Below are 20,352 nucleotides of genomic sequence, written 5' to 3' on the forward strand. Positions count from 1 at the left end.
TAAGAACCAGGCCTCACGTCAGTTGTCCCTTCACTTGCTCAAACAATATTCCTCTGTCCCTGGCCTTTGCACCCCACTCTGGCCAGTACTGTGTTTTTCGCTCCATAAGACGCACCAGACCATAAGACGCACCTAGTTTTTGGAGGAGGAGAACAAGGAAAAAAATATTCTGAATCCCAGAAGCCAGCTGCCCTGAAGAGTCTTTGTGCGGCTAAGCCAGAACAGCAAGAGGGATCACTGCGCAGCGCTCCCTCTTGCTGTTCTGGCTTCTGGGATAGCTGCGCAGCCTGCATTCGCTCCATAAGACGCACACACATTTCCCCTTACTTTTTAGGAGGGAAAAAGTGAGTCTTATAGAGCGAAAAATACGGTAATTTGTGAAAATGTGAAGACATCTGAAAACCCATCTTTTGAAAGCAGAATTGCAAGCTGTAGTGACACAATAAATTTCAGCACACACACAAAAATTTTATTTTAGGTGCTGCACTTGAAATACAAAGGAAACAAACCAGTTTCTAACTGAGATTTATTTTGAAATAGGTTAGAGATGGAGTACAAGCCTCTTCAGCAGCAGGTACAGGACACTTAATAGAACAGAGGGAACGGTCGCTCATACTTGCCTTCCTGTATGAGCTTTTCTTTTCTATCCTGTGCAAAACAAAAACAGGAAAAAAATCACCAATCTAAGCAAGGGTAAAGAAATGCTCCAACAAAAGTGATGCCCAAAGACAACAGAGTTAGCAGAAGACTGCAACCCTAACTAGATACTAAGCCCAAGCAATGAGACTTCTGAGTAAACATTTTACTTTATTAAAGTATTTTTACACCCGCTTTCAATTTAAAAATTTCAGGGCAATTTAACAAAAGTCAGAAGTGTTGTATGCTGTTAAGTTCTAGAATGTGAGAGTTGGAGAGATGGACTGTTTTGAAGAGGCTACACTCCTCTGAAAGGAAGGCTGCAGCTTGGGGCTACTCCTGGATCAGTTATCAGTGGAGGGTTAGATGGCCTGGTGGTTAGCAGTGACTATTTTCAGCTATGGCTAATTAGCCAGCTATTGCCTCTTCATTACTTGGCCTTGGGACGCCTCCAGGACTACTGCAGTGCACTCTACGTGGGACTGCCCTTGAAGATGGTGTGAAATTTCCAACTGCTCCAAAATGCAGCTGCCAGATTACTTCCTGGGTACCATTTAGAACAGGCATAGGCAAACTTGGCCCTCCAGATGTTTTGGGACTACAACTCCCATCATCCCTAGCTAACAGGACCAGTGGTCAGGGATGATGGGAGTTGTAGTCCCAAAACATCTGGAGGGCCGAGTTTGCCTATGCCTGATTTAGAACTCATAAAACTCCTGTTCTGAAGCAGCCACACCAGTTCCCAATTTGTTCCTGGACTCAGCTCAAGGATATTATTATCCTTAATGTTAAAGCCCTAAACTAACTGGGCCCCAAATTTCTGAAAGGTTTCCTCCTCTTGGATGTTAAAATCAGCAGAGAGCCGCCTTGGTAATTCTGCACCATTAGTCCAGGCAGTGACCCGGGGAAAAGCATTATCTGTTGCAGCCTCCCAATTGTGGAATTCCATCCCCAAAGAGGCACGTTTAGCATCATTATTGTACAGCTTTTGTCATATGCTGAAGACACACCCCTTCATCTGCTTCTAACAGCTGAGTTATTTTATGTTAAAGACTTCCTTGAGTCTATGTTTTATATTGTGTTTTTGGTGTTTTATTGTGTTTGTTTTTTTCAATTGTAAATTTTATTGTTGCTTTGTTGTAATGTTCCCTGAATCTTAAGGTGAATGGCAGGCAAGAAATCCTAAAAATAAATAAATGGCAACAGGAAAACAATTGCTACACAATGAAAATTGTAAGCATGAGCAAGGTTGATTACTTAGTTTTTTATTTCAACTGTTTACAGGGTTTTTAATCCCCTACTCTACTCACTGAGCTGCTTTCTTTTTGCAATAACCTGTCACCTTTTATTTATACAATTATTTGTGCATCACTGAAGGAACATCAAGAGCTTTCCCACAAAAAAAAGCTAACCGAACAACATTTCTGAAATATGGAAACCAGTGTTTTGGATGCCCAAAAAATCAGAATTGTTGTCAATTGTCAAAAGTCCCCAGATTGATACAAAAATAACAGGGGAAAGGGATTGAGGAAGGTGTGATAAAGAAAAACGCATATTTCCCATTATGATATGCCTCTGACGAAAACTAGTGTTCTTGTGCAGCAAACCATTTATACTAGTAAATCCATTTACTGGATCTCATTCTACACAGTTGTTTAAGACCACGTACTTATAGCCTTACCCTGTCCGTTTTGAAGACATACCACCAGAAAAAAATGGGCCCTAGTCCGAAAGCAGCTCCCAGTAGTGAAGTTTTTGGGGTGACACGGAAATTAGGATAGGCGTTGTACATTCGGGCGTAAACCCAACGAGTCACAGCGGGGTCATCCTAAAGCAGAGAGAGGAGAGTGAACATCTGCCCAAATGTGCGCTGTAACCAACGCTACCCAGGTAATGTCGGCTCTCACCTTGACACTTGTAATCTACTGTACATCTTAGGCACAAAGTGCAACCACAGGCAAATGCAGAAGATAAGAAGAGTGGGGTTGTTTCCCCTGGATTATGCTGCTTCAGCCTTCAGGTGGTGGGCGGGAGTTATAGGCTCGGGTGTTGTGAATTATAACAGAAAGGAACATAGGACACTGCCTTACTCCGAGTTAGACCTTGGTCCATGTAGCTCAGTCCTGTTTATGTGCCAGCCTTTCTCAACCTGGACTGCAGCTCCCATCATCTCTGACCACTAGCCCTGGGATGATGGGAGCTGTAGCCCAGCAACATCAGGCAGGCGTCCTGGAGATGTTGGGGATGGAGTCATAGAATTGTAGAGTTGGAAGGGACCCCCAAGGGTCATCTAGTCCAAACCCCAGCAATGCAGGAATCTCAACGTGCCGTCCCCCACCCAGTATGAAACCACAGCAGACTCTACTTAGCTCTGCAAATGTGCTAGCAGATTGGTTTTTTTTGCTGCGTACTGGGACCCTTTGCTTGCACAGCAGATCCCCAGCCACTAAGCTATGGCCCTACCTCTGCTTATGTTAAGTGTGTGTGTGTGTGTGTGTGTGTGTGGCATCCATCTATCTCGAGAGACAATGAAGTGCATCTCCGGGGGTGAAGTCAAACTGCTGCATTAGCAGCACTGAAGTGTCCTCTCCAGGACTCAAGCCTGAGAAGTGTGTATGGGGGTCCTGGGCTGCCCAGATGACAAGACCCTGCAATTGTTGATGTGGTCCAAAGGAAAGCAGAGCAATATGTTTGGACCAGCGTGGCTGCAGGAGTTGCCAGAAGGAGGTGTACCAAGGCACTAGCCAACCATCTTAGGGACTCCACTCTGGATTTGTGTACGGCTTACTCCTTAGCTTTTCTTTCTCCTGAAGATATCCCACAAGACGGCAGAACTTTAGGATCAGAATTTTCCTTCTCCTGTTTCCCACCAGAGGTAATACCCCTCCTCTTGCACCCATACACCCCATATGTGTGTGTGTATGAATATTTAAACAATAAAGCACCTGGCAAACCCCATACAGAACATACTTAGAGGAAGACATACCGCGGTCAAAGTGGGAATGTTTTATCATGTTTTTAATATTCTGTTGGGAGCTGCACAAAGTGGCTGGGGTGGTCCGGCCAGATGGGCGGAGTATAAGTAATAAATTATTATTATTACTATTACTACTACTACTTTTTTAGATGCCTGTTGTCTTTGTCCATGGAGTTTTCTTGGCAGGGAGACTGGAGTGGCTTGCCGGTTCCTCCTCCAGGTGGATCACATTTGGTCAAAACTCTCCACTATGACCTGTCCATCTTGGGTGGCCCTGCACGGCGTAGCTCATAGCTTCTCTGAGTTATTCAAGCCCCTTCACCACAGCAAGGCAGTGATCCAAAGCAAGGCTCCAAGACTTTGGCCACCTCATGAGAAGACTCCCTGGAAAAGACCCTGATGTTGGGAAAGATGGAGGGCACAAGGAGAAGGGGACGACAGAGGACGAGATGGTGGGACAGTGTTCTCGAAGCCACCAGCATTAGTTTGACCAAACTGCGGGAGGCAGTGGAAGACAGGAGTGCCTGGCGTGTTCTGGTCCAGAGGGTCACGAAGAGGAGGACACGACTAAACAACAACAACAACTACTACTACTACTTTTTGTTGTTGTTTAGTCGTGTCCTCCTCTTCGTGACCCTCTGGACCAGAACACGCCAGGCACTCCTGTCTTCCACTGCCTCCCGCAGTTTGGTCAAGCTAATGCTGGTGGCTTCGAGAACACTGTCCCACCATCTCGTCCTCTGTCGTCCCCTTCTCCTTGTGCCCTCCATCTTTCCCAACATCAGGGTCTTTTCCAGGGAGTCTTCTCTTCTCATGAGGTGGCCAAAGTATTGGAGCCTCAGCTTCAGGATCTGTCCTTCCAGTGAGCACTCAGGGCTGATTTCCTTCAGAACGGAGAGGTTTGATCTTCTTGCAGTCCATGGGACTCTCAAGAGTCTCCTCCAGCACCAGAATTCAAAAGCATCCCTTCTTCGGCAATCAGCCTTCTTGATGGTCCAGCTCTCACTTCCATACATCACTACTGGGAAAACCATCACTTTTAATATACGGACCTTTGTTGGCAAGGTGACGTCTCTGCCTTTTAAGATGCTGTCTAGGTTTGACTTTGCTTTTCTCCCAAGCAATGACAAACTATTATTATTATTATTATTATTATTATTATTATTATTATTCAAACTTGCAGCTGACTGGAGGTTCAGAAAATGCTCCCTCCCTCCCGACCCCTCCCCCAGTTCCCTTCTCTTGCCTTCATTTTAAACTGAGCTTAGGGGTCTCCAAGGCCCTAAAGCAGCCTTCTTCCCCAAACTTGGGGGTCTCTCTCCAGCTGCGCTTGGACTACAACTCCCATCATCCCTCGCTGCCAGGCCCAGGGGCAAGGAGTGATGGGAGACGTGCTTTGAGCCGCGCTGCCTGCCCCCCCCCCGGGCCCACTCACGATGCTGGTCCTCCGGGGGTCGTTGAGCTCCAGCAGGTAGTGGCGCTTGAGGCGGGAGCGGATGGCCACGCGCTCGGCCTCGGCGGCGCGCTGCTGGGGCGAGGCGTCGTACTGGGCCGGCTCGAGCTGGGGCGGGCGCGGGAAGAGGGGCGCCGGCTTGTAGGGCGGCTCCGCCATCTTGAGCGCGGCCGGGAGGGAGCGGGCGCCCAAGGTCAGAGCCCCTTGACCCGGAAGCGCTCCCTCCCGCCTCGGCCGCAGAGAGAAGAAGGGAGAGAGCGGCCTCCTCCTTTTCCGGCGCGGGAGGCTTCCGGGTTCGACTGCCTAGAAGAGAAGCCATTTTGAGGAAGGGAGAGCGGCTGGTCCCAGAAGAGATTTCTCCCGGGTTGGGTTATTTTCCAGCCAACACCCCCTACAGTCAGAGGAGTTTTGTGCCCTAAAAATAAAATAAAATCAACACTCAGGGCTTATTTCTCACGAAACATTCCCTTTTTTTTTTTAAGTTTAAACATCTAAAAAAAATAATTGTCCTGTTAAAAGGATATGCAATGAAATTCAACCAAGGGGAAGCGGGGAAGTCACTTAACAAAGTTAATAAGTGTAATTTTCAATAAGGCTGTGATTTATGTTTGTTTGTCTTATGTGTTTGTTTGTTTATAATATTGTGAAAACCAATAAAAAAAATTGGGGGGGGGGGGAAATGTCCCTTCTAGGCAAGTTGCTAATGCCAACAAAGGCTATTATTTCCACTATGCCACTCCATGTTGCGGGCGGGGGAGCAGGGGGCGAGGCAGGCGGCTCAGGACAGCCCTGCAATATTGCAGGCAGGTGAGGCAGAAAGTGGTCTTTGTGCAGTGATCTGCCTAACTTGGCAAGGATGAAAGGTGTGCAAAAGGAGAAGGAGATAGCAGAGAAACTAGAGAAATTATTCGCATCTGTCTTCGCTGCGGCTGCACCCTCCCCTGCAAAAAAAATCCACATTCCTCCAATTCTCAGCTTTATTTTTTTTTTAAAAAGAAAAAGATAGAGGTAAGTTTCTAGCAGTGATAGAACTTGAGATACAAGACAAAATGTTCAGACATAATAGTAATCTTTTGTTTGGGAGAAACTCCCCTTCTCTTCCCTTTCAGTGTTTAATCCTGCAGACATGCAAGGTAGTGCCTGAACTAACTTTCCTAGCAGTCTAAAGTGGATCCAGTGCATCCCACACAGGGCTGCCAGACCACAAGGAAGACTGAAACAGGCACTTGAGGCAGTGGGATTCAGCAGGGGGGGTGCAGTGACAGCTGCTGTCGAGATCGCTGCTTCTGCATGGCCCTGTTAGAGCAGTTCAGCATCGGGTAGAACAGTCTTAAATACTAGTTACAGTGGAACTTCGGTTTTCTAATGTAATCCGTTCTGGAAGACTGTTTGACTTCCGAAATATCCAAAAACAGAAAGCGGAAGCCTCAATTCAATAGGGAAACTCAAAACAGAAGCCACACCGGACGTTCGGGTTCCAAAAAAACTGAACCGGAGCATTTACTTCCGGGTTTTCAGCATTCAGGAGCGGAAATGTTTGAAAATGGAGCCGTTCAAGAGCCAAGGTTTGACTGTACAGTGGTACCTCGGGTTACATACGCTTCAGGTTACATACGCTTCAGGTTACAGACTCCGCTAACCCAGAAATAGTGCTTCAGGTTAAGAACTTTGCTTCAGGATGAGAACAGAAATTGTGCTCTGGCGGCACGGCGGCAGCAGGAGGCCCCATTAGCTGAAGTGGTGCTTCAGGTTAAGAACAGTTTCAGGTTAAGAACGGACCTCCAGAACAAATTAAGTACTGTACAAATTAAGTACTATAGGTACCACTATACGGTAAGATAACGTTATAAAGTAACAAAGTAACACATTGCAATGAGGTTCAGCCCTTTATGTAGTTCAGTAAGCGTTCCTTTCTCTGGTCCCAGAGGGGGTTCCTAAGCTTGTTCACCATTGCAGAACTTATCTGTAGCCACTGCTCCTCTGGCTTCTCAAGGTTCAGCTTCCTGCTGTGAGAGCCCTGCAGCTCATGTTTCCGGAGGTGAGTCATCAGGGTAGCTTATCACACGCCAATGGATAAACACCTTCCTTTTCTGCCGCTTCTGCCAGAGTGGAACCTTTTTGCCAAAGGCAAGCTTCCCGTTACAGTATTTTAAATACAATGCCTTCAAATGCCGCATTTTATGTACATAATATCCAGGGGTCAGCAAGGTTTCCCTTGCCTGGGCCAGTTTGCTCCAGCAGAGATCCCTTCATGGGCCAGATTGTGTGTATGCTCATGTGTGTGCGCCCGCCATTTCCAACACCTGCGCCTGCACAGACACAATTTTTGGCATCTGTGCATGCGCAGACACGATTTCCAGCACCGCAGAAGCGAGTCCCCATGCTGTGCTGTGTCACTTTAGCGCAGTGCGCTGGGACTCGCTGAGCGGGCGGCTTGGTTCGGGGGCGGCTCATGGGCCAGTTAAAAGACCCCTGTTCTTATCCAAGTGTCATCCCATTGTTGTTGTTTAGTCGTTTAGTCGTGTCCGACTCTTCGTGACCCCCTGGACCAGAGCAGGCCAGGCACTCCTGTCTTCCACTGCCTCCCGCAGTTTGGTCAAACTCATGCTGGTAGCTTCAAGAACACTGTCCCACCATCTCGCCCTCTGCCGTCCCCTTCTCCTTGTGCTCTCCATCTTTCCCAACATCAGGGTCTTTTCCAGGAGGTCTTCTCTTCTCCTGAGGTGGCCAAAGTATTGGAGCCTCAGCTTCAGGATCTGTCCTTCCAGTGAGCACTCAGGGCTGATTTCCTTCAGAATGGAGAGGTTTGATCTTCTTGCAGTCCATGGAACTCTCAAGAGTCTCCTCCAGCACCATAGTTCAAAAGCATCAATTCTTTGGCGATCAGCCTTCTTTATGGTCCAGCTCTCACTTCCATACATCACTACTGGGAAAACCATAGCTTGAACTATATGGCCCTTTGTTGGCAAGGTGATGTCTCTGCTTTTTAGGATGCTGTCTAGGTTTGCCATCGCCTTTCTCCCAAAAAGCAGGCGTCTTTTAATTTCGTGGCTGCTGTCACCATCTGCAGTGATCATGGAGCCCAAGAAAGTAAAATTTCTCACTGCCTCCATTTCTTCCCCTTCTATTTGCCAGGGGATGATGGGCCCAGGGGCCATGATCTTTGTTTTTTTATGTTGAGCTTCAAACCATATTTCCCATACTTCCCATACTTCCATTTAATCCAGGGGTTTGTTGTTGTTTTTTTTGCCTGATCTGCAGATACTGCAGTGATGGCAGGGAAGGAATTCAACATAAAATCACATGTTACCCAGCTGTGGAGATACAGAAGTGCATTTTGTGGGCAGGATTCCCCCCCCCCTTTCATGGCATCATTTTCATGTGTGCCATCTACCACAACACCCCTTACTTCCATTGGCAAAGTTACTCCTTGGTTGGCTGTTAGTGGGGTCGGGCCCAACACACACTTCATCTTTTTAACTTGCTGTTTTGTGGAAGGCTGGTATAGCAGAAAAACTTGTATTTCAAAATCTTTTCTTCAAATGGTGCACACAAATTCCTGTGTGTATGCTGACAATGAACCTCCAGGTTTTGGAACTCAGGGAGGGTGGGCTACTGCTGGGTTCCAGCAGCGGCACACACCTGTTGTTTTTTGTTAATTAACCCATTGTCTGATATATCAGAAAACTCAAGGATAAGGGGGAAATGGCCACACCCACGGATAAACAAATACAGTGGTACCTCGGAGCTACATACACTTCAGATTACAGACTCCGCTAACCCAGAAATATTACCTTAAGAACTTTGCTTCAGGATGAGAACAGAAATCGTCCTCCGGCGGCAGCAAGAGGCCCCATTAGCTAAAGTGGTGCTTCGGGTTAAGAACAGTTTCAGGTTAAGAACGGACCTCCGGAACGAATTAAAGACTTAACCTGAGGTACCACTGTACATGTGCACATGACTTGAGCCATCTGCACACTTGCAAAAAAGAATCAGAATGGCATAAAGTTTGCGTACACATTAAGTCATATGCAAATGTGTGTCCTCTTTTTGCAGGTGGGAGAGGGGTTAGAGCCCAAAAGTAAATCGGAGTGCTGCACACAAGCAATGCAGAATGTCAACAGATGAAGCTGCCCCCATAATTGTATTTTGATATTTGAAAATACCTACCCAGCTTAATTTATTGATGCCGACAAGAGTCCTGTTCTCACCAGTTTCTTTCATCTTTCCTGTATCTGCCAACATCCAGCTTCCTTGAATGTCCCTGAGTTCTACTGTTATGAGGGAGAAAAACTTCTCTCTATCTACTTTCTTCATGCCGGGCTTAATTTTATAAACTTCTCTCCCGTCTCCTCTTACTCGCCTCCAGATGTTGTGGAGGGACTGCAACCTTCATCATCCCCGGCTGGCATAACCAATGGTTGCAAATAATGGGGGTGCAAGTCTAGAGAGATCTGGAGAGCCATCGGTTCCCCAGCCCTGCTGCAAGGTTTTGGAAAATATAAGTGTTATGTACTGAAGTTCTCACCCTGGGCCAGCAGGGGGATACTGTAGATAGTTATGCAAATAAGGAATCGAAAGTGATGTTCAGTGATTGGATAGTTTTAGAAAATTGTTAAAGTTACATTGTACTGGAGCTCTATATAAGCAGGCTGGCTGAACCCTTCAGTTCAGTTCTGTTCTGGCCTCTGAATAAACAAGAGCTGTTTGAAGAATCGCTGTGTCGTCTGATATGTTCACCCACAACTTAACAATTAGTATTAGCAATGTGCTCTTCCTATATTTGTGCTTATCTCATTGTGCCAAAGACCCTTTTCCCATAGTTATCACCACCCAAAATCCCTCCTTGTGTGCTCTAAGTAGGTGCGACATGAGGCCACAGAGACAGAGACAGCCGTGTGAGCTTTCCTCTGAATGATTGCTGGCAGGTATTTATATACTGCTGCTGACGTGCTGTGAAAGGGTGTCAGGGACTGGCTGGACACTGAGGAGTGGACACCGGGAAAAGGGGGGTTGAGGACTGACTTAGAAGAAGGGATCTGTGATCTGGGTAACCTGGAACAGACGAGAGACGAGAATCAGAGGCAGGAGAAGGCAAGATGTTAAACTGTTCTTATATGCAACAACTGCAGCAAGAGCATTAGCCCAGAAATGGAAACAAGAAGAAATTCCGACGAAAGAAGAATGGCAGACGAAATTAATGGACTATGCAGAACTGGACAAAATGACAGGAAGGATTCGAAACCTGCGGGACCAGAGATTTACAGAAGATTGGAAGAAGTATATGAATTATTTGAAGAGCAACAGTAATCAACAAATCACGCTAGTAGGACTACAAGAAGTTTTGTAAGGAGAAATATACCAAGTGTTACAAAGTAGAAAAAGATAGAGATTTTGGTTATGAGTTTGAAATGTAATAGGGAAGATAAGAAACGCATACTGAGAGATTAGATTGGAAAATTTTCAGGCAGGATTGATGGAAGTCAAAAATTTGAATAAGATGTAAAAGTATGTTTAATTACTGTTGAAAATGTTATGTTAAAAAAAACCTAATAAAAATTATATTTTAAAAAAAGAGAATCAGAGGCAGGAGAAACTGCAGGATTGGAGAGTGAAGAATGCGTGCAGGAGGGAGAAATTGGCCAAACTGGTGCAGAATTAGGGCCTTCCACACCTCCTCCTCCTCCCCTCCCCTCCACTTCTTCACTGTCTCCCAGGACCAGAAGAGGATCGGAGCAGGAGGAAGCATAAGCAGGTCACACGCAGACAGAGATACATACACCAGGGTATCAGATTATAGACATTCCCAGTCTTACCTAGATAACCCAGGGATCGAACCTGGACCTTCTGTGTGGAAAGGTCCTATACCATTGAGCTGCAGCCAGTGGTATGGCTAAAACTGGGATGTGCCATGGGCTGGGAATGGATGTGGTGTGCGATGGGCCCAGTTTCCCTACATGCAAATCCCAGCCACCTGCCGGCAATGCCCCTTGAACCTTGCAGAACTTGTACCACCGAAAGAGCAGGTGGACATCAATTCAACCCATCGTGAGCCAATGTGGCGTAATGAATAGCTTATGCTTGTGAAACGTGGACCATTTGTAAACGCCATCTCCAGCTCCTCGAAAGATTTCATCAAGGGTGTCTCCGAAAAATTTTACACATCCCTTGGGAAGACAAGCAAACTAATGCCAGTGTACTGGAAGAAGCGAAGATCACTAGTGTTGAAGCAATGATTCTTCAACATCAACTTCGTTGGACTGGTCATGTTGTGCGGATGCCTGATGATCGTCTTCCAAAGCAACTCCTCTATTCCAACCTAAAAAATGGAAAGTGTAATGCTGGTGGTCAACAAAAGAGGTTGAAAGACTCTTTCAAGGCAAATCTTTAAAAATGTAGTATGAACACCGACAACTGGGAAACACTTGCCTGTGAGCAGTCCAGTTGGATAACAGCCTTTACCAAAGGTGTCGTAGGCTTTGAAGACTCTCGAACTCAGGACACAAGGGAGAAACGTGCTAGGAGGAAGGCACGTTTGGCAAACCCTCACTGTGATCAACTCCCGCCCGGAAACCTATGTCCCCACTGTGGAAGGACGTGTGGATCCAGAATTGGCCTCCACAGTCACTTATGGACTCACTGTTAAGGCTGTGCTCATGGAAGACAATCTTACTCCCCTACAAGTGATCGCCAAAGAAGAATGGATAGAGTGAGACCAGGGTTCAAATCACAGGGTGACCTTGAGCTAGTCACCACCAATAATAATAATAATAATAATAATAATAATAATAATAATAATAATTTATTTATACCCCGCCCATCTGGCCCATACCAGCCACTCTGGGAGGCTTCCAACAGAACACTAAAATACAATAACCTATTAAACATTAAAAGCTTCCCTAAACAGGGCTGCCTTCAGATGTCTTCTAAAATTTTGGTAGTTTTTTCTCTCTTTGACATCTGGTGGGAGAGCGTTACACAGGGCGGGTGCCACTACTGAGAAGGCCCTCTGCCTGGTTCCCTGTAACTTGGCTTCTTGCAGCGAGGGAACCGCCAGAAGGCCCTCGGCGCTGGACCTCAGTGTCCGGGTAGAACGATGGGGGTGGAGACGCTCCTTCAGGTCTACTGGGCTGAGGCCGTTTAGGGCTTTCAAGCTCAGCACCAACACTTTGAATTGTGCTCGGAAACGTACTGGGAGCCAATGTAGGTCTTTCAAGACCGGTGTTAAATGGTCTCGGCAGCCGCTCCCAGTCTCCAGTCTGGCTGCCGCTTTCTGGAGTAGCCTAAGCATCCTCATCGGGTTATGTGAGGATGAAATGGGTAGGAGGAGAACCATGTATTCCACCTTGAGCTCCTTGGAAGGAAAAGGTGGTCTATAAATCTAATAACTAACCCCATTGGATGGTGTTTCATACACCCTGGGTTGGTTATTGGACAACTCTTTCTTTCCCTTCCCGGTACCATGAGAAATATTTCCAAGGGCCTCTCTGCTTCACAGAGAGTTGCTTCCTGATTGGATAGTCAGGCAATTTCTCTTCGCTGAGAAATGCAGAGTTATCTTGAGGTTAAAAATAGGCCTTCCTCGAGGTTTTGCCGCTGGAGATGACATTGGGATCTGCGTTGGAGGACAGATAATTCTGACACTGATTAAGGCAGGCAGGAGTCCTTAATGCGAGCTCGGAAGGTGAGTTCACGAGGAGACCGTGTAGCAGCGGCCAAGAGCTAATGACACAGTTGGCTCCAACTGGAGTATGAGATAAACAGCACTACCCATTCCCCAGTGAGTAGGATTTACAAAGGGGGGGGCATATTGTGTGCTAATTAGATGAGATCATAGACTTACTCCCTGGAAGATTAATTTGATCTCCACCCTTCCCTGGACACTCAGCTGACCTTGCTGTTGAGTTCGTCTTGTTTGCAGTGAACCCTGTGTTCATATACTGTAAGACAAACCGCTGCATTGTTTTCAGAACATGTTTTCTTCTCTTTGGCCATGATTGCTTGCAGAAAAGTGCAACCATTTCAGAGACATGAAATCTGCCTCGTTGCATCCCTGTCTCTACTGCAATTCTGTTTTCAAGATTTTCACATCAGGCACCAACTAAAAGCCTACAGCCCCTCCCAAAAGGCAACCAGTATTTTTTATTTTTTATTGCACAATACAGCAATTTATTTAGATGCTTGAACGAATACAAAGGGGAAATAAAGATTACAAATTATCCATACTACAACAATGTGTCGTATATTAGAATTGGTATAAATGAATACAACGCCATGTTGATGTTAACTAAAGATAAAACAAAATATCCAAAAATGCAACACTCATTTCTGTATGCTGCTTTAACACAGCACACTTTTATACAGATTTAAAAGGTGTCAAAATTAGTAGCTGCAAACTTGTTTTTTGCACGTGATTTTTTTTTTTAGCTTAAAAGATTTCAGAAAATGGCTCAGAAATACATAGTCATCAGTTGTAACGTCAAGGATATTCAAGAACAAGAAAATTCTATAATACAATAGAGTCCAGATATAGTTTTATGTTGCTGGCCTCTGTTTTGAGATTGTACAAGGTTATGTGCAAAAACTAAGTCTGTCAAAATTCTTACTACAGCAGTTTCAAGCTTTTTGCTAGGTAAACTAGATACGGCATTTATTACACAGCAGGGCAACACTAAAAAAAAAGGAAAAAGAACGAAATCTATGATGGGTACACAAGAACAATAGCATAAGCAGCACTTGAATAGGTCTTAAAAACTGTATGAATATTGTTGTTGTTGTTGTTTAGTTGTTTAGTTGTGTCCGCCTCTTCGTGACCCCCTGGACCAGAGCACGCCAGGCCCTCCTGTCTTCCACTGCCTCCCGCAGTTTGGTCAAACTCATGCTGGTAGCTTCAATAACACGTCCAACCGTCCTCTGTCGTCCCCTTCTCCTTGTGCCCTCCATCTTTCCCAACATCAGGGTCTTTTCCAGGGAGTCTTCTCTTCTCATGAGGTGGCCAAAGTCTTGGAGCCTCAGCTTCAGGATCCGTCCTTCCAGTGAGCCCTCAGGGCTGATTTCCTTCAGAATGGAGAGGTTTGATCTTCTTGCAGTCCAGGGGACTCTCAAGAGTCTCCTCCAAAAGCATCAATTCTTCGGCAATCAGCCTTCTTGATGATTCAGCTCTCACTTCCATACATCACTACTGGGAAAACCAGAGCTTTAACTATATGGACCTTTGTGGGCAAGGTGATGTCTCTGCTTTTTAAGATGCTGTCTAGGTTTGTCATTGCTGTACGAATATACATTTCAACTATTCAGAATGATACATAAAAAACAATTTCCCCAGAATCCTACCCTACACATTGAATTTGTAGCTCATACGTTTGTCCTAAAGCTACCATGTGAAAAAGGGCAATGTTTAAAAAGACATACAGCTGAACATATACAGAGTGAAATATTCTGTGATAAAAGATGCATTTCATGTCTGTCACTAGCAACATGTTGGACACATCCCATTCCCGTGGAATAAACGATGATGAGATTCTCCCCTAGTAATGCTCATGTAGTGCCGGTACATTGAACAAAAGCTCTGTATATCTTTAGTAAAGGAAGAGCAACAATTTGGTTCTTTAAAGCAATGTAATCCTTTTAGTTTCTGCCCCAAGCTTTCTCTGCAAAAACCCACTCCTTTCAAGCTGAATCAGAGCAAATGTCAATTTGGGTTTTCTGCAGATTGACATTTGCTCCGATTGAGCTTTAAAGAGCAGGTTTTTGCAGGGAAAGCTATGGAGAAAAAGAAAAGGGCAGACACAGAACTTTAAATTGCAGGTCATGCCTGAAAAGAGCAGAAGAAAGGTAATCATTGGCGTGCCCTTAGTATGAGTTAGTTACTGAAGTACCATTGATTTTGTCCCAGGCCCATCAAAGCCATGAGATCTATTTCAGGGTCAGAATTAGGTGTTTCATTTTAATATAAGGGCTTGAACACCCTTGTACATGAAAGACATATCTTGCTGTTTATTTTATCCTTGTCCTCAGGCATTTTTAATATCGATGCTGTCTTGTTTAAATTTGTTCATGATTTCATCCACTAAACCACCTTTCTGTCTTCCCTTTCGTTTCAGTGAACTCTACAAAACTTTCCTGGATCAAAATGTTTCCTGCATCAGTATGGACAGACCTGATAATCCGATACATTTGCTCATGGTGAGAAATGTCTGGAGTGCAATAAAATAGTAATGAATAATACTTTTCTTTTTCTCTCTCCTTGAAATCATTTCAGCACAAACATTTTCCATCATTTTGTATTTTACGTGAAAGTTTACAGCCCAGTTTTATAATTTCATAAATGTTTTTTAACTTTGCTATCATAATGGCTAATCAATTAAATGAGATTTAGAAAAATCTCCATGTCGGGATTGCCAATAATCTCTGCAGTGCCTCTAAGATCAATATTATTTTTTGCACAAAACCGAACTTGTCCAGCCTTCACAGGCTTCCTCAACCTCGGCCCTCCAGATGTTTTGAGACTACAATTCCATCATCCCTAGTCCTGTTAGCTAGGGATCATGGGAGTTGTAGGCCAAAAACATCTGGAGGGCTGAGGTTGAGGAAGCCTGCTTCAAAATGTGTCCTCATTTCCTTTTTTCTGTCTGAATTCCCTTTTGAAGGGAAGCATCAATAAGTCCACTACTCTTTCTTTTCTTTTCTAAGCTCTTTCGTCTTCAAGCAGTTCACAAGCAGCGATCTCTTCTACTTTGCTTAGACCTCACCTGAAATATTGTTTCCACTTCTGGGCACTACAGATTAAAAAGGATAGACAACAGGAACATGTCCAGAGGAGGAGGATGAAGATAGTGAGGAGCCTGGAGACCCAAGTACAGTGGTACCTCGGGTTAAGAACTTAATTTGTTCTGGAGGTCCGTTCTTAACCTGAAACTGTTCTTAACCTGAAGCATCACTTTAGCTAATGGGGCCTTCCGCTGCTGCCATGCCGCTGCTGTGCGATTTCTGTTCTCATCCTGAAGCAAAGTTCTTAACCCGAGGTACTATTTCTGGGTTAGTGGAGTCTGTAACCTGAAGCATCTGTAACCTGAAGTGTATGTAACCCGAGGTACCACTGTATTGCACTTCTTAATGCATGCCAGCCTTCCTTCTGGATCGTGTTAGCGAACACCTTCTACCCGAATACAGTGACACCTCGGATTAAGTACAGTGGTACCTCAGGTTACATATGCTTCAGCTTACATACGTTTCAGGTTACAGACTCTGCTAACCCAGAAATAGTACCTCGGGTTAAGAACTTTGCTTCAGGATGAGAACAGAAATCCCGCAGTGGCAGTGGGAGGCCCCATTAGCTAAAGTGGTGCTTCAGGTTAAGAACAGTTTCAGGTTAAGAACAGACCTCCAGAACGAATTAAGTTCTTAACCCGAGGTACCACTGTACTTAATTCGTTCCGGAGGTCCGTTCTTAACCTGAAACTGTTCTTAACCTGAAGCACCACTTTAGCTAATGGGGCCTCCCGCTGCCGCCGCACACCAAAGCACGATTTCTGTTCTCATCCTGAAGCAAAGTTCTTAACCCGAGGTACTATTTCTGGGTTAGCAGAGTCTGTAACCTGAAGCATCTGTAACCTGAAGCGTCTGTAACCCGAGGTACCACTGTATCATAAGGAAAAGTTGAAGGAGCATGGTATGTTTGTCCTGAAAAAGAAGTGGATGTGAGTTGGCATTATTGTCATCTTCAAGTAACTGAAGGGCTGTCCCATAAACAATGGAATAAATTTATTTCCGATTGCTTCACAGAATAGGACCTAAACCAATGAGTTCAAATTGAAGGGGAAAGGAGTTTAGATTAAGCATGAGGAAAATTCCAGATGGCCACAAGTGTTCAGTGGTGGAACAGACTCATGTGGAATGTCGCACACTCTCTGTTAATGGAGGTTTCTCAGCAGAGGCTGGTTACTGGTTGTGGATGCTACACTGGTGGATTGGGAATGTGCTGGATGACCTTTGAGGTCCCTTTGAATTCTATGGTTTTATGCCTGGGTGTAGCCAGGATTTTTGTTGGGGGAGGCAGGACTTAGTTGGGAGGCAGAGCCAACCCGATTGGTCACTTAACTGATTTCTCTTGTTTTACTTGTGACATAGTTTTGCTCCCTATTGATCTCCAGAGCAGACCTCAACATATAATTTGTAGAGTGCAAGCTCAAACACAGTGCAGGGTTCCCAAATGACAACTCAGAGGCAATCAGCTCCATTCAGCAGAGTTTACTGAAGGTAAATGAGCATAACAGTTCAATTCCATAAGCTCAGGATTGGCAGGGCAAAACCCCAGCTGCGGTAAAGACTAAAACCTTAGCACGAAGCGTACTCTAAACAGACCACCACACCAGAAGGAAGGAGAGACAGACAGTGAAAACCAGGTTCCTCTGGGCTGCTATTGTACGCAGCATGACTTTGAGATGGAAAGATAACAGGACCAGTTTAAAGCAGCTGCAATCAGCTTCTCTGAAGGAATAACCCAAACGTCAGGAACCTTCTGCTTGTTACCAGGCGGAATAGAAACTTCAGGCTTGTATCACACAGAGAAGCTTCCAGAACCGTCTTGAATTAAATAGAATAGAAAAGATCTCTACGCTCTAAACCAATACTTTCTGTACCAAAACAATGCAAACCTGACATTGCGGGGGGGGGGGGCAGCTGTCGCCCTGCCCCCCCATTACACCCATGGTCCTGTGAACATGGTTGATAGGTGCATGGGAAATGAGAGATCACTCCAGATATATGGAATCCAGAAGCAATTCCAAATAAAAGAAGGACCAAGTATTGGATTTCTCCAGGGTCATACCAAGGAGAGGATAGCAGGGAAATCATGCTGTAAGGGGGCAAATGATTTGTAACCACATAAGGGGCGTAGTGGGATGCAGGTGGCGCTGTGGGTTAAACCACAGAGCCTAGGACTTGCCTATCAGAAGGTCGGCGGTTCAAATCCCCGTGACAGGGTGAGCTCCTGTTGCTCGGTCCCTGCTCCTGCCAACCTAGCAGTTTGATAGCACGTCAAAGTGCAAGTAGATAAATGCTCTGGCAGGAAGGTTAACGGCAGTTCCGTGCAGTGCTCTGGTTCGCCAGAAGCGGCTTAGTCATACTGGCCACGTGACCCGGAAGCTGTATGCCAGCTCCCTCGGCCAATAAAGGGAGATGAGTGCTGCAACCCCAGAGTCGGTCACGACTGGACCTAATGGTCAGGGGTCCCTTTACCTTTAAGGGGCGTAGTCTGGGGGACTGGCAGGAAGCGTGACCCCAGGCCCACAATTTTAAGGGGGTGCAAACCAGACACACACCTCCACACCACCCCGAGATCCTTGTCTTGCCCTGCCTGCCACCAGGGGTCTCTGGACCCCAGGGTGTGACCTGGCTCCGACGCTGCTCCCCCAGCCCCCTTGCTGAATGGCCACCTATGGAGACGGGCAAGGGGTGACCCCAGCATGGCTTGGCCGGGCATTCCTTCATTGTGGGTGTCGAGGGGATTCACCTGCCAAGGGCTGTGTCGGCCGGTTGGGCTCCCCCCTATGCAGGCAGGCTGGTGGCACAGCGTGGCCCGTTGACTCCAGTGGCGAGGACTGGGCTGGCTCCACTCACCCTCCACACCCCGCCACTGCTCACACGTGCCCCGGGCACCGGCAAATGCTGCTATGCCACTGAAATACATGCATTGTTCCAAGCGTAAGTAGGCAGCTGAACAGCCACGCTCTTGAGAGCCCAATTGAAGTGTGAAGCTGGTTACACCGAACAATGCACAAGCCAGAATGCTGTCTTCCAAACTCATAAATCAGGCCTGAGTTTAGGTTTCTACCTTGCCCGACTTCTCTGACTTCCCTCTATCCTGCATTTTACTGCAGTGCATCAGTGGGGAGAAGGTCAAGTTCAGCTGCCCTTTCCTCTCTCACTGCTTATATTCAGCACAGCTGCTAGACATGTGGATGTGGGCAAGGAGAGGCTAAGTCCGCGTGTCTCGATTCTCTTCTCCAGGCTATGCTGGAATTGAGAGAGAGGAAGGAAGTGGGGGCTGGCGAGAGGGGCGGCCGATGCCCCAACCATGAAGGCAGGAGCATGCAGAGACTGAAGGGGGGCACATTGGTATCCAAGCATCACAGATCATGGGGGCAAGCTGCGGCCAAAGGGGTGTGTGTGTGTGTGTGTGTGTGTGCTGCTTAGGCTTTCCTGGCAGAGCAAAGGAAAGAGGAGTGCGTAGGTGTTGCTGGGGACAAAATGGTCTCTCACAGACCCCCTACTTGTGACACTATTTGGCTGGGCCTTTGGGATGTATTGATGGAACCAAGGCGAAGCCCCTTGGGCATGGAAAGTGGGCAGAAGGGGTAATGGCAATAGCTAAATAAAAAAGCAGGGCTGGCCCACCCATTAGACAAAGTGAGGGACGCGGGTGGCGCTGTGGTCTAAACCACTGAGCCTCTTGGGCTTGCTGATCAGAAGGTCGGTGGTTTGAATCCCTGCGACGGGATGAGCTCCCGTTGTTTGGTCCCAGCTCCTGCCAACCTAGCAGTTCAAAAGCATGTCAAAGTGCAAGTAGATAAATAGGTACCGCTCCGGCGGGAAGGTAAACGGCGTTTCCATGTGCTCTGCTTTCCATCACATGAATAGGACCTGTTCACTTTTTGAATAAGAAGAATTCTATGTCAGGGGGTCGCAGTCATCAGGATTTTAGAGATGCTGAGGTGGGGCATGTCCAAAAACAGGTTTGGAATATGGTTCCCAGACGTCCCCGTTTCCGGGGGAGAGTCCCCAGATTCACAAATCAGGCCCCATACAAAATCCATTGAAGTTGAAAAGTGTCCCCGGATTCATTGGAAAAAATCTGGAAACTTGAGTTTGGAGCCCCTGCTGCTCACCAGCCTTGCTGGGACTGGGAAGGTCTGGGGGGAAAACCCAGTAAAAACTGGGGGGAAACCAGGGTTTTTTTTTCCCTGGGAAAATTGAAAAAAACAGTTTGAAAATTCCACACACATTTTTTCCCTCTTCATTTTTTTCCGGGGGGAAACTGTCCCCCCCCCATGTTTCCAGTCCCCCCCCCCGCCCGGCCTCCCCATCCCTCTTCTCTCTCCCGCCCGGAGCCAGACGACCCTCCCCGCGTGAGGGGGCGGGATGGAGGGAAGGGAAGAAAGAGAGAAAGAGAGAAAGAAAGAGAAGGCGGAAAAGAAGGCGGGGGCCGCGAGGGAGGAGCCGCCTTTCCCCTCCTCAGCCTCCGCCGCCGCCTTCCCAGCGCACAGAGGCGGAGAGGCGCGAGCGA

General features: G+C 46.5%; 1 protein-coding gene and 1 long non-coding RNA gene across 2 annotated transcripts; one reads left to right on the forward strand and one right to left on the reverse strand.

Annotated features, from left to right (window-relative positions):
- Positions 1 to 509: 509 nt before the first annotated feature.
- NDUFB4 (NADH:ubiquinone oxidoreductase subunit B4) lies at positions 510 to 5,247 on the reverse strand. The gene is made up of 3 exons (XM_080987276.1): positions 5,049 to 5,247; positions 2,318 to 2,464; positions 510 to 648 (listed from the first exon to the last, which is right to left on the reverse strand). Exons 1-3 carry the CDS (start codon positions 5,223 to 5,225, stop codon positions 586 to 588), a joined length of 387 nt encoding a protein of 128 aa, XP_080843402.1. The 5' UTR covers positions 5,226 to 5,247; the 3' UTR covers positions 510 to 585.
- Positions 5,248 to 12,659: 7,412 nt separating this feature from the next.
- Positions 12,660 to 15,297, forward strand: LOC308466485. The gene is made up of 2 exons (XR_013980843.1): positions 12,660 to 12,846; positions 15,170 to 15,297. It is a non-coding gene; the product is annotated as an uncharacterized lncRNA (long non-coding RNA).
- Positions 15,298 to 20,352: the final 5,055 nt, after the last annotated feature.

The sequence above is a fragment of the Podarcis pityusensis genome (assembly GCF_964106645.2).
Source record: "Podarcis pityusensis genome assembly, chromosome: 17".
Taxonomy (NCBI): domain Eukaryota; kingdom Metazoa; phylum Chordata; class Lepidosauria; order Squamata; family Lacertidae; genus Podarcis; species Podarcis pityusensis.